Genomic DNA, 14277 nt, shown 5'->3' on the forward strand with positions numbered 1-14277 from the left:
TTTTTCCGAAACAATGCATGTTTTCGTTCTAATTTCACTCCCCTATAAGTACCAAAACAACAAATCCGAAATCAGAACAGATAGACAACTTACAGAAACTATAGACATAGGCAGCGGAATAAGACAAGAGGAGTTATTGACCCCTATGCTTTTCAATCTAATCATGGATGACATCTTCAAAAGTGTCAACAACGGAAGAGAATGCAGAACGGGTAAGAAAGAAGACGCAATATTGATAGCTCAAGATGAAGATAGACTGCAAATACTAGTCTACTAGTCAAAGAAGTGAGAGATCAAGCACAAAAAGCAAATAGACGGGCAGAATACCTCAATAACACTATATGGCAAAATCGACATATTAACACTGAGATGAAGTAAAAAATTTTTAAATCTAGCATAAGGTCAATAATGCCACATTTTTTTGCAGAAGAAACAAGACCCGACACAACTACAACACAACTACTAGAAACAGCAGAGATGAGAATACTGAAAAGAATTTTACAGGAAATACTCTGAGAGATCGAAGGAGGAGTGAAGACAGAAGAAAATGTAATGTAGACTGTATAAACGAATGGACACTAAACAGCAAAAAAATGGAATAACCAAATAAGCAGAGTGGGGAAAGACTCATGTGGTCAAAATAGCAAGAGAACGATCTCCAATTTGCAGAAGTATCAGACGAACGCATAAAGGATGGAATGACAACCTCCCATAGACGTAAGACGTAGATATCAATCTGCCAACGAACAAGCAGAATTGCTTATAAAGAGGAAGAAGACTAATAATATCCTCAATAAAATTTTTGTAGTGAAACATTTAAGGCGATGTTAAAGGCTAATTACACTTTAGAACTATGGCTAAGAACACAATATGAATAAAAAAAGCCCGGACAACAAATGTTATTCTTATTTTTGTAGGTAAAAATGATCTTATTATTATTTCGGTATTGTTAAGATATACATTTTTGTAAACTTGAAATATTGTTGCTTAAGGAAGGGGGTATGGTTTGAAATCAACATATCAAGCAAATTTTTGTGAATTTTTTCGAAGCTATGGTACAATTATTTTATTTTTAAATTAAATATAAACATATTAAGTACAATTCAAAGAATATTTAGAAAAAAATTAAATCCAAAATAGTGAAAAGTAAGCCATTGGTGACAAATTTTGACAGACAGCCCACAAAAAAATGGATTTTGCGGTGGACATCAGAACTCGTCACTAGATCATACGAAACAAAAAATTCAAAAAGATTTAATTAGCTTATGAGTTTCACGAGGTCACAACGTCGAGTTTTTCTATTTTTAATGATTTTTGAATTTTTGGTATCACTCAATCAAAAATTTGGAAATCAAAAAAATGAAATTTTTGGTAAAAATTTTGTGAAAATCAACAGATTTATTATTGTTGAACAAAAAATAAGCAAAAAAAGAAAAATATCTCGACGTTGTTACCTCAAGAAAATCTATGCAAAATATCAGGTAGATCGGCCGAGTAGTTTTTCAGTTACAATGTCCACCGCATTTGAAAAAGCAGTTTTGAGAAAAAATACGTAAGTTTTGACAACTGCATCTTCAATCTTTATCTTCTTATGTGTCTGTAAAATCGTAAAGTGATGCACATTGGAATATGTTTTTTGAATCGAGGAGTAATCTACAAAAGAGAAGGCGAACAGTTGTTTAACGTTTCTCACTACGCTTAAGCGTGCTGGCGCGAAGTCGCGGCAAAGCGAGTCGAAGGTAGAGATATTCAACACGCTGTATCTCTGGTAATTTTACTCCGATTATTTTGAAATTTTCAGAGAGTATTCTTGAAAGTATGCACTTTTATTTGAAATAATAAAAAAATTAAATATTTCAAACCATACCCCCCCTTAACGATAAGTAAAAAAAAGCAAACCGACTTTTTTAACGTTTTATGTAACAAAAAACATATAGGTAATAACCAAAATCCATAATTACTTGAGATTATTTTAGAAAATATACATACATTTTGTTTATATTATAAATTAACCATCTAAAAACCCAAAAAACGTCTAAGAAACAAAAAAAAATATGTATAATAATAGTCTCCCGTTTTATACCGCTCACGTGGCTTTGGGAGTATAGCAGGGTAGTCTGCTATATCTAGGGCCTACGGTATACAAGCAAGGTGACAGGGCCAGTGCCACGCTTCAACCGCCTATTATTACCCCTGGTTTTACCCAAGGTACTCATTTTATTCAGGCTGAGTCGACCTGGGGCCTATAGATATTTTTAAAAATGTCTAGTTGTTCTTGCCGGGCGGCGGTGGAATTTGAACTCCGTCCTACCAGCAGTCGAGCCAACCATACTACCGCCTGAGCTACGCTGGCACAAAAAAAATATGTTTTTGGTTTTAAAGATCAGATCATACACATACATATACACATATATACATATAAAAAAAGTGCACTTACCTGTAAATAGTCCGGTCTTTAGATCTGGATAAAGATAGAGATCATATAGCAAAGGCTTGACAGTGTCCGGCAATCTGTACTTTGCCAATTGGTCTCTATTGCAATTTTTTTCGCAATTGTTTTTTTCCATATTTAATCTTCGTACTGCCAGCCTCAAACTTCTATTTTCTATAGCAAGAATCGTAGTCGAGAGACCAAGGGCCACCACCGCTATAAAAAGACATAATACTAATTTGTGCTCTAGTAAAAACATAAATACCATCCCCATCACCTCACACCGTATTGTTAGACAGATTAGGAATGTTATACAGACTTGTGTATTATGTAGCTTATGATAAAATTCTATTATCTTGAAATTAGGTACATACTACATACACCTACATACACCGGGCGTCATTAAAAATAATAAAAAGGCCAAATAAGAAATTAAACGACTTTTAACGTTTTTGCAACAATTCAGTATATACGAGTGGAGGTAAATAAATTACATTAAGTGTAAAATTAAATATATGTATGTCGCATTTCCCGTTCAAAATGTATTAGGGTGATTCCATTTCAAATCACTCAATTTTGGATCAAAAAAACTTTTGGATCTCCGATTTGTCTAAAAATTGGTATATAGCATCTGCGGCGTGTAGAAATGAAACACACCTAAGATCGAATTGTCTTCTTCTTTTTTTTTCTCAAAATGTTATTTTAATCGATTTTACAGTGATTTGGTATTTATTTATACAAATTTGGATTTTCTATCGTAAAGTATCCATGGAAAACATAATATTTTAATAGAAGACACTGAAAAATGTCATTATATGGCATTATAATAAGTTATTTTGATTCAAAACAAGTTTTTGATCAAATTTTATAGTGTAGAAAACGTTAAAATACCGTTTTTTACATTTCCCTCCATTCCCAAAATACATCATAATCGATTTGTTTGAAAATTTGCCCACAGATAGCCAAAATACAGGACTTTAAGTGGTTAGAAGGATTTGAATTATACACTCACCGGCAGAGAAAACGGCCACTCCAAAAAATGGGTCATTTTTAATGTCTTGTATTTCATAAACCTGATGTACGATTTAAGTAATTTTTTTAATATGTTATAGCCTTATTCTTTATCAATATCGCTGTAATAATATTGTTGCTAGACAGGTACATTGTCATTGTATACATAGTGTACGAATCAAACTGTGTTTTTTTCTCAAACTTTGGAACACCCTGTGGAATGTTCTAGCTTTTATAAAATACTAAAATTAAAACCCAACTATAGCCACAGATTTTCTTAACATTCTGTTTTTTTATTCATTCGCTTATGTTGGATAATAAAAAAGTTAGGCACTTCAACAACTACCCCTGTTTTTCGTCAATACAGGGTGTTTTTCAATAAGTACGGCAAGCTTTAAGGGGTAATTCTGCATGATAAAATAATGACAGTTTGCTTTATAAACTTATGCCTGCAAATACTTCGATTCTGAGATAGGGGGTGTTGAAATTGTTCTTACAAACTGACGATTTATTTATTGCTCTAAAACGGTTTGTGATATGCAAATGAAATTTGGTAGATTTTAAGAGATAGTTATTGCGCATTTTTTGGCATACAATTGAGAATTTTATATTCACCATTGGCGTGCATACGGGATATATCTAAAATATTTATACCCGTATGCACGCCAATGGTGAATATAAAATTCTTAATTGTATGCCAAAAAATGCGTAATAACTACCTCTTAAAATCTACCAAATTTCATTTGCATATCACAAACTGTTTTAGAGAAATAAATAAATCGTCAGTTTGTAAGAACAATTTCAACACCCCCTATCTCGGAAACGAAGCATTTGCGGGCATACGTTTATAAAGCAAACTGTCATTATTTTATCATGCAGAATTACCCCTTAAAGTTTGCCGTACTTATTTAAAAACACACTGTATTAACGAAAAACAGGGGTAGTTGTTAAAGTGCTTAACTTTTTTATTATCCAACATAAGCGAATGAATCAAAAAACAGAATGTTAAGAAAACCTGAGGCTATAGTTTGGTTATAATTTCAGTATTTTATAAAAGCTAGAACATTCCACAGGGTGTTCCAAAGTTTGAGAAAAAAACACAGTTTGATTCGTACACCCTGTATACAATGACAATGTACCTGTCTAGCAACAATATTATTACAGCGATATTGATAAAGAATAAGGCTATAACATATTAAAAAATTACTTAAATCGGACATCAGGTTTAGGAAATACAAGACATTAAAAAGGACCCATTTTTTGGGGTGCCCGTTTTCTCTGCCGGTTAGTGTATTACAATACCAAAAAAGTTACATTCAATATCATAGTAAAAAATATAGGCGTCTACTGTAAGTACAATTAACTCAGAAAATATCGACCTCACGACAAAAATTGTTAAAAATAAATTATAATAATTGTAAATACGATTTATTTGGAACAATTTCAGTTCGTACCATTTTTGTCGAAAAGTTAAAAATGGCGGAGATATTGACCGAAAACAGTTCTCCTATAAAATCAAAGTATCGGCTAACGCAACGGAGGATTTCATTCGCGATTTTAAATTTAGGCTACTATTGACTCCCCTAAAGATTAGAAAAATAAAATTTTGGGCAGCTCGGCATACAAGGTCAAATGATATCCCGACTGGACTAGTATACTTTTCAGTCTGATATTATTGCATGTACAAGTAAAACTTTTTTGGTATTGTAATATAATTCAAATCCTTCTAACCACTTAAAGTCATATGTTTTGGCTATCTGTGGGCAAATTTTCAGCCAAATCGATTATGATGTATTTTAGGAATGGAGGAAAATGTAAAAAACGGTATTTTAACGTTTTCTACACTATAAAATTTGATCAAAAACTTGTTTTGAATCAAAATAACTTGTTATAATGCCATATAATGACATAAGTCTATTAAAATATTATTTTTTCCATTGATACTTTACGATAGAAAATGCAAATTTGTTTAAATAAACACCAAATCACTGTAAAATCGCATAAAATAACATTTTGAGACAAAAAAGAAGAAGATTTTTTGACCTTAAATATCTTATTTTTACGTCCCGCAGAAGCTATACGCTCTGAGCTTCGCTGGTGTCGCTCTTAGCGGATTACTAATGCAACTTTCACTGGCAATTTTTAAATTTATTATTTAATTGTTATCACTCAATATTTACAACGCAAAAAAGTAATTAGATTGTAATCGAATTTTTAAAGATTTTGCTAATCATTTTAACGTTCTATATGGTTCTATTAATGAAATATTAATTTCTTACTTCGGCTACTTTTACAATTATCGTGTAGATGGCGCTTAGATTAATTTATAATTACATATTACGAAGTATTAAAAAAAACTTAAATTCAGTATTTAAAACGTAAGTATATTTAAGGTAAAAATATACACCACAGCTTGGCCAACTAATATTATTTCCTATTAATGTTTTTAATTTCAATGTTTTAAATTAATCACTTTGACATTTATGTCAAATTTCCAGTAAAAGTTTACAGACTTGTCACTACTGGCGCTCGAGAATTTTTAATTATCCCCTCTATCTACGAGCTCATATCGTTTACACCAAGTTTCAGAAAAATCGGAGATCCAAAAGCTTTGCCTGAGTGATTTGACATGGAATGTACCATTAACTTGTAAAATTTCATTTTTGTTTTTAACAAAAATGAAATTTTTTATCGTGTTTTTCATCTCGCCAACAAAATGGATTATGTATCGTCTTTTTCCTCAGAAACCTGTAATATCGTAACCTTAAAAATATTTCAGTAGATGAAACGAAACGATATGTTACAATTAATAATCAAAACCATTAAAAACAGTATCATTCGAACTTGTGACAAGAAGAAGCGCTAGATTCCCTTAAAAAACGCATATAAAAAAGTATTAATTCCAAAAGCGACCATATAATATTAATGTGTTCCAACATATTTCTTCAAAAGAGAAAAAGTGTCGTAGTCAAATTTTTGGAGCACAACTGCATTATTTCGAATCATTCGAATGTCGTTTTTTATTTTAGTTGATATTTTCTTTTAACAAATATTGTTCCTATGTTACTCTAGCCTGGGTTTAACAGGTAAAATATTGATACAAAAATCAAGATTGCAAAATTATTGTGCGAAATATATTGAATACATTTTTTGGTGAACTGTTTTATTATATTATAAAGATTTTCTAGGCGAATTATGAAAATCCTAATTAAAATCTGAATGGTTCAACATTGAATAGGAGAAGGCTTGTGGCTTGTCCCCCCTCATTTTAAAGTTGAAAGCATATATAAATCTGCTCAATGGCCCATACACTGCATCTACTTTTTCAGAGTTCTGTCAATTGCACTATTTATTAATATGTCTAATACCTTTCCTGTACAGATATTATATCATTTTTTATACTTAACATTTTCTCACAAATCTTAAGCCTATTTCAATTAACAATATTTTTACAGACTATGTTGTGCGATTTTAGCTGTAGTCTACTATTGACAGCACCTACTTTATTCGATATAAATTAAAAAAAAGAAACATTTTAAAAGTAGGAAAAATTTCTGATAATTCCTAGAATTATACATATGTTGAGGCAATCAAATACAATTTATAAAATATCTTGCAACTAATTTATAACAGAATATAAATAGACTTTGTAAAGAATATTATTTTACTTTTTACCAAAAAAAATTGACAGGTATGACTTACTGTAAATAATTGATAAAACAATCATCAAAATATTTTGTTTAAGCCATATGAAAACCATATGCCAAAGCATAATTAAGGAGTATCAAACTGGATATGACACGGCCGTTTCACCACTAACCAGTAACAATATTTAATTAAAAAATAAAAATGATATAAATCATAAAGTCATAAAATTGTAAATTTGATTACATATACACAAATTAAACAATTAAAATGGAAGTCGGTATACACTTAAGTAGGCTTTAATTCTGTTTTTGACACTTTAATACACTTAATATAAAATAATTTCATTTTACGCTCTTGCTAACTTATTTTAAAATGTACAGGGTTATTCACTATATTTTGACCCCCCTGTAAACTGCTTTATCTACAGAATTAGAAAAAAATATTTAAAACAAAAATTATTCGACTTTTAAATTATGATTTTTTGACATATATATCATACTAGTGACGTCATCCATCTGGGCGTGATGACGTAATCGACTATTTTTTTAAATAAGAATAGGGGTCGTGTGATAGCTCATTTGAAAGGGTATTCAATTCTCTATTCAGTAATATAAACATTAAAATAATTATTTATACAGGGTCTCAAAAAAAAAAAATTTTAATTAAATTAATTGACACAAAAAGAAGAATGTATGTAATTTATTTATTTCAAAATATCTTCTACTGCTGTTAGAAAACAGAAATAAAAGTTTATTGCTCAAATAAGAAATAAACATTGCTTTTTGCTTAAATTCAATGTTTAAACTGCCAAGAGGCAGATGGGTGGAAGCTTGAACCTTGAATTTATGTGAAAAGTAATGTTTATTTGTTCAATTAACATTTATTTCTGTTTTCTGACAGCAGTAGAATGTATTTTGAATTAAATAAATTACATACACTCTTCTTTTTGTGTTAATTAATTTAATTAAAAAAAAATTGGACACCCTGTATAAATAATTATCTTAATGTTTATATTACTGAATAGAGAACCTTTCAAATGAGCTAGCAAACGACCCCTATTCTCATTTAAAAAAATAGTCGATTACGTCATCACACTCAGATGGATGACGTCACTAGTATGATATATGTATTATTATGTCAAAAAATCATAATTTAAAAATCGAATAACTTTTGTATTTAACATTTTTTTCTAATTCTGTAAATGAAGCAGTTTACAGGGGGGTCAAAATATAGTGAATAACCCTGTACAAGTCATGTTTGAATACATCATCATGACGATGATCATAACCGTTCAATAAAATTATGACAATGTCAAGCTGCATGTGGTAATCCGCTCTTTGAGGTGGGTGAATCTTCTTTCATTTATTTATCACATAAAAGTCCGTTCCATTCAAAGTAGGCTTGTTCCAGATCTATAACCAGAAGATAACCGACTATGTAGATTTCGAGCTTTACATTTTTCTATTATCTGTTGAGGAGTAAATATATGTATTATCCATGCACAATATTACTGCCCAGAAACCATTTTGTTCCCCAATTTCTTCATACTTTGATTCAATTATTATATATTATTTACTGTTTTGCAGTATAGCGGCACGCTTTAATTACTATTTTTGCTAATTTTATTTTCTTAATTTTGAATAACTTTTCTCAAAACGAAATAATATGGGTCATATAAATTCACATGTAAAATACAAACCAAATGCTAAGAGGGACACAGTTTTACAAAACGGAATGTATCCTTAACCATATGTTTTTGGTGTGTTCAGTTTAACAAACTGAATTCCCCATAAATTAATTACCTTATCAGACCTTATGTCAATAACTCACAATTGGACGACATGCATTCGAAAACGTAAAACTGCAGAAATGTTTCAACCTTTAAACGCCACATCTAAATAATTTATTGCCCATCTGGTCAGATGGTAAAACACAAACAGATTAGCGTCTGTGGTTTCTTTTCAGCCACTCGGTCAGTCGGTTACAACACCCCAGAGACATCGGCCGCTCGCTGGGCCGAAACAATGACAGACCCTCTTACGCGATGTATAAGCAAAACACTTTTTGTTACCAAAATAAATAAATATTTTACTGTTCGTCCGTTGGCTTGTTTTTGGTATTTTTAATTAATTCCATCAACTCACACCTACCGGAATAGCAGTATAATCTCCTTATTTAACTGGTGATAATAATTCCTCTGTAGTTACCAGAAATCTTTCTGTCATCTTTTTTGTTGATTGATCTTACATATTATGGTACGTTCCAGTCTGATGGGTACTTAAAGTTAAAATCTTCAAGTACACAGATTTCCTTTTTTGTTTTAATACTACTTACCTGTATATACACTCACCGGCAGGGAAAACGGGCACCCCAAAAAAAGGGTCATTTTTAATGTCTTGTATTTCCTAAACCTGATGTCCGAATTAAGTAATTTTTTTAATATGTTATAGCCTTATTCTTTATCAATATCGCTGTAATAATATTGTTGCTAGACAGGTACATTGTCATTGTATACAGGGTGTACGAATCAAACTGTGTTTTTTCTCAAACTTTGGAACACCGTGTGGAATGTTCTAGCTTTTATAAAATACTAAAATTAAAACCCAACTATAGCCACAGATTTTCTTAACATTCTCTTTTTTTATTCATTCGCTTACGTTGGATAATAAAAAAGTTCGGCACTTTAACAACTACCCCTGTTTTTCGTCAATACAGGGTGTTTTTCAATAAGTACGGCAAGCTTTAAGGGGTAATTCTGCATGATAAAATAATGACAGTTTGCTTTATAAACTTATGCCCGCAAATACTTCCTTTCTGAGATAGGGGGTGTTGAAATTGTTCTTACAAACTGACGATTTATTTATTGCTCTAAAACGTTTTGTGATATGTAAATGAAATTTGGTAGATTTTAAGAGCTAGTTATTGCGCATTTTTTGGCATACAATTGAGAATTTTATATTCACCATTGGCGTGCATACGGGATATATCTAAAATATTTATACCCGTATGCACGCCAATGGTGAATATAAAATTCTTAATTGTATGCCAAAACATGCGCAATAACTACCTCTTAAAATCTACCAAATTTCATTTGCATAACACAAACCGTTTTAGAGAAATAAATAAATCGTCAGTTTGTAAGAACAATTTCAACACCCCCTATCTCGGAAACGAAGCATTTGCGGGCATACGTTTATAAAGCAAACTGTCATTATTTTATCATGCAGAATTACCCCTTAAAGTTTGCTGTACTTATTTAAAAACACCCTGTATTAACGAAAAACAGGGGTAGTTGTTAAAATGCTTAACTTTTTTATTATCCAACATAAGCGAATGAATCAAAAAACAGAATGTTAAGAAAACCTGAGGCTATAGTTTGGTTATAATTTCAGTATTTTATAAAAGCTAGAACATTCCACAGGGTGTTCCAAAGTTTGAGAAAAAAACACAGTTTGATTCGTACACCCTGTATACAATGACAATGTACCTGTCTAGCAACAATATTATTACAGCGATATTGATAAAGAATAAGGCTATAACATATTAAAAAAATTACTTAAATCGGACATCAGGTTTAGGAAATACAAGACATTAAAAATGACCCATTTTTTGGGGTGCCCGTTTTCTCTGCCGGTGAGTGTAGTATAGTTTGTTAATTTATTAAAAAAAGTGTTATGCTTGGGTGGGCATTGTCACTTGGGACATAAGCTCCTACTATCACTATCTCATGACTTTTTTTATTTCTAGTCAAACTATCTGTTCATCTATCTCCTTCCAGCTTTTTATACTGATTTTAACTTTTTGGAATTTTGAACTAGAAACTCCCCTATTGTTCTAGAACTTATACATACTCCACTATAAAAATGGATATAAATACTCTCCTCTCTCCTATATATTCTCCTTTATCAGAATAGAAATGGCTAAAGCAAATTTCAAAAAATAAAAAGATTGCTCCGTACAAGAATTTTAAAGTTTGGGTTACGTTAGGTTGACGAGGTGCTACGTTTGCTCGACTTTGTTTTATGGAATGGAAACTTGGACCTTGAATGTGACATCAATGAAAAAACTGAAATCATTTGAGTTGTGGGTGTATAAAAAGATTTTAAAAATATTGCGGACATCACTAACAGAGAGGTTTGAGAAGGATGAATAATGAAATGGAAATCTGATTGATGCGAATCAATCTTCTACTACATTTAACCAAAATATTAATATTTTAAAGTGGCTATTTTTTAGGTACTTAAATAATGTATATGATTATTATGTTTTGTTCATTCTTTGTCGTCAAATTATTTAGAAAGCAAATATTTTCATTTTCGCTCAGAATTGTTTATTTTGGCAAATACATGGCAAAATATACAGTGATGAGCGCGCTAATAACCGGCAAAATAGCGGAAAAGATGGAAAACTGAATGAAATTGACATTATATTGATTGTTTCCCACTTTTAGACGTATCAGAGGAGTATGTCAACTAAAACTGTCAATGTTATAGCATTTCTCAACTCGTCGGATACATCTAAAGATGGAAAACAGTCAATATAAAGTCAGCTTATAAGTTACTATCAATAAATTTAACATCTCTACTCTTTTTATCTCACAACTTAATATGTTTTCCATCTTTTGCGTTATTTTGCCGGTTATTAGTGCGCCCATCACTGTATATTTAATGGATATGCACTAACAGAGCTAAAGTACTTCAGAAAACAGGCATGGTGCCTGACAGTTAAGGATACCTGGTGATCTGACAGTTAAGCATACCTGAAACAATCAATCATATCTTGTATGACTGTGAGACATTAGATTTCAGGTGACAACCAGTTTCCTCGGAACTGGTAGTAGGCCATTCAGAGATCATGTTGTAGAATAGGTTACCTATAAGAGATGACTCCTTTTCAAACTGAACTGTTTGCGGGGTATGCTGTGCATACAGTAATAATATTGAAAGTTGACCCATTTTCATATGGAATAGATGTGTCTAAGTGTAATAAATACAAATTCGACAGAAACTGGAAATTTCAAAAAACTGGAGATGACCACTTTTCATAATGGCTGATTCATTTATATTTTGAATTTTTTACTGTGTTAGGAAAAAAGCCCATGCAGTAAATAAGTACTAGGATGTAAAGTATAGGTACAATATTTTTTTTATACAAATCTATTGGTATTCACATTCACTGTGTGATTGATATGCACATGTAGTGTTTATCGGAAATAATTAATCAAAGAGATCTATTTTTTTTTAATACATTCTGTACTACAATCTAAACGGTTGTCCACTGTGTGTGGTTTGAATACAATTGACCCAATTGATACTAATGTAAGAATTTACTGTCCTACTTATATTTACATTAAAAAAATACTGATACTGTTCACTGTTCCTTTACTGATAAAATAAACCAACAACACTGTATAGGATATTTCGAAAATCTTTATATAAATAAGTAATACCTACATTTACTTCACTTTGTATTTACCTGATAATTACTATGCACAGCAATAAAAAATTCTATTACATATATCCAAGTACCAAACAATAAAAACTTTTTAAACGATGTGGTAACATAAAAGAATTTTATTTTTGTTGCACAAACGATAAATTAATCATGTTTAATAGGTGTAAATATTTATTTATGATAAATTTGATTACAAGATATTATGATAACATATCTACCTCGATTGATTCGATGAAGCATAATTTTATTAAAATCGCTAGTGCATTATCTTTCCATATTAAAATACTTTAAATAGACATAAGTATATAATTACTTTTTTTAATTTTAAAATAAATACTATAAATAACTTACCGGATAGTTGAGGTTATGTTAAAATGTCACTGTCACTAGTGTCACTGTCATTTTTATTAATTTATTTTATAATTGTGGCAATTGAACAACAGATGACGCAAACGTAGAGAATGGCTTCCATTTTACCAAAGAATGTTTATTTAAATAGATGCGACATCAACTTCAAAATTTTGATGGTTGAACTTATTCTAAAAAATCCCATCTTTCGAAAATTGCCTCAATACTTTCTCAAACACAATAAAAACAAGCAATTGGACTTCGTAAGTCCTAAGTTAAATACGAAGGTGGCATATGCGACATTGATCGAGGAGGGAGAGGCAGAGAGTTTTGACGCGGCAATAGATTTAGCTGAAGCCATAAAAGAAGTTAAAGCGAGGGAGAACAAAAACCAAAATTTGTTCTGCATAATTGGACAAGGTATAGCATGGGAGAACTACAGAAAGGCCCTGGAATGTTCCCTAAAGGATATGGGGACGACCATTACGGTGGTGGTCCCAAATCTAAAAGGAAAAACAGAATGGGGAAACATCTTAATAAAACGCGGCGACACAACATATGCACAACTTGTACAACAAGTAAGAAATAAAGTAGATGTTAAAAATTGCGGAGTAGAAATTAAAACTCTAAAGGAAACGGCGAAGGGAGATCTTAAATTGGAAATAAGAGGAGAAAGAAATAAAATACAAGACCTCACTAAACAGATAGCGAGCAAAACGGGACTAGAAGTTAATTCCAAACTCCCGGACAAAACGCTGATAATATATGACGTAGATAAAACTATGGATGACGAAGAGGTCATTGAAGCATTGAAGGATCAAGTGGGGCAGAGAGAAGGAGATACAGTAAAAATTCTGGAGAGAAAGGCGGGATATAGCGGGGGTCAAACAGTAATAATTACGGCAAACACCAAAGCAGCCCAAACCCTAATAAATAAGAAGTGGGTCAGAATAGGGTTGGTCACAAGCAAAATTGTGGCGCCCAAATATAGGCCAAAGAGGTGTTATGCATGCTTACATTTTGGACACACAAGAAGTACATGCAAAGAAAGAAAAGGGGGAGACAAGTGCCTTAACTGCTGGAAAGAAGGGCATGATGCGAAAAACTGCCAAAACACACCTTACTGCGGAATATGTAACAGCGAACACAGAACGGACACAAACGACTGTCCTGAATACAGGAAATGTTTCAATGAAGATAGAACAGCCACATCACAAAGTGGGGGGGTAGTCAGCCAATAAATTCAATCCAACAATAGCATTTAAAGGGGTAGTAATAATACAAGCAAACCTGGGGAGATGTAGGTCGGCACATGACATACTCACGTTAAGAGGGGAAGAAACGGGGGCGGATTTAGTAATAGTATCCGAACCCAATAAAAAGAT

At 31.7% G+C, this 14277-nt stretch overlaps 1 protein-coding gene across 4 annotated transcripts in view; it reads right to left on the bottom strand.

Annotated features, from left to right (window-relative positions):
- Positions 1-13006, bottom strand: part of LOC114345387 (glutamyl aminopeptidase) — an 83073-nt gene extending 70067 nt beyond the window's left edge. Inside the window, exons 1-2 of one of the 4 annotated variants that reach the window (XM_028296235.2) lie at positions 12896-13006; positions 2438-2647 (exon numbers count right to left, since the gene is read on the bottom strand). In XM_028296235.2, the coding sequence (XP_028152036.2) occupies positions 2438-2567 (130 nt within the window). In that variant the 5' untranslated portion in view covers positions 2568-2647; positions 12896-13006. The other 3 variants (XM_028296222.2, XM_028296229.2, XM_028296215.2) reach the window with 3 other exon arrangements.
- Between the last annotated feature and the right edge of the window lie 1271 nt (positions 13007-14277).

The sequence above is a fragment of the Diabrotica virgifera genome, chromosome 2 (genome assembly GCF_917563875.1).
Source record: "Diabrotica virgifera virgifera chromosome 2, PGI_DIABVI_V3a".
Classification (NCBI taxonomy): domain Eukaryota; kingdom Metazoa; phylum Arthropoda; class Insecta; order Coleoptera; family Chrysomelidae; genus Diabrotica; species Diabrotica virgifera.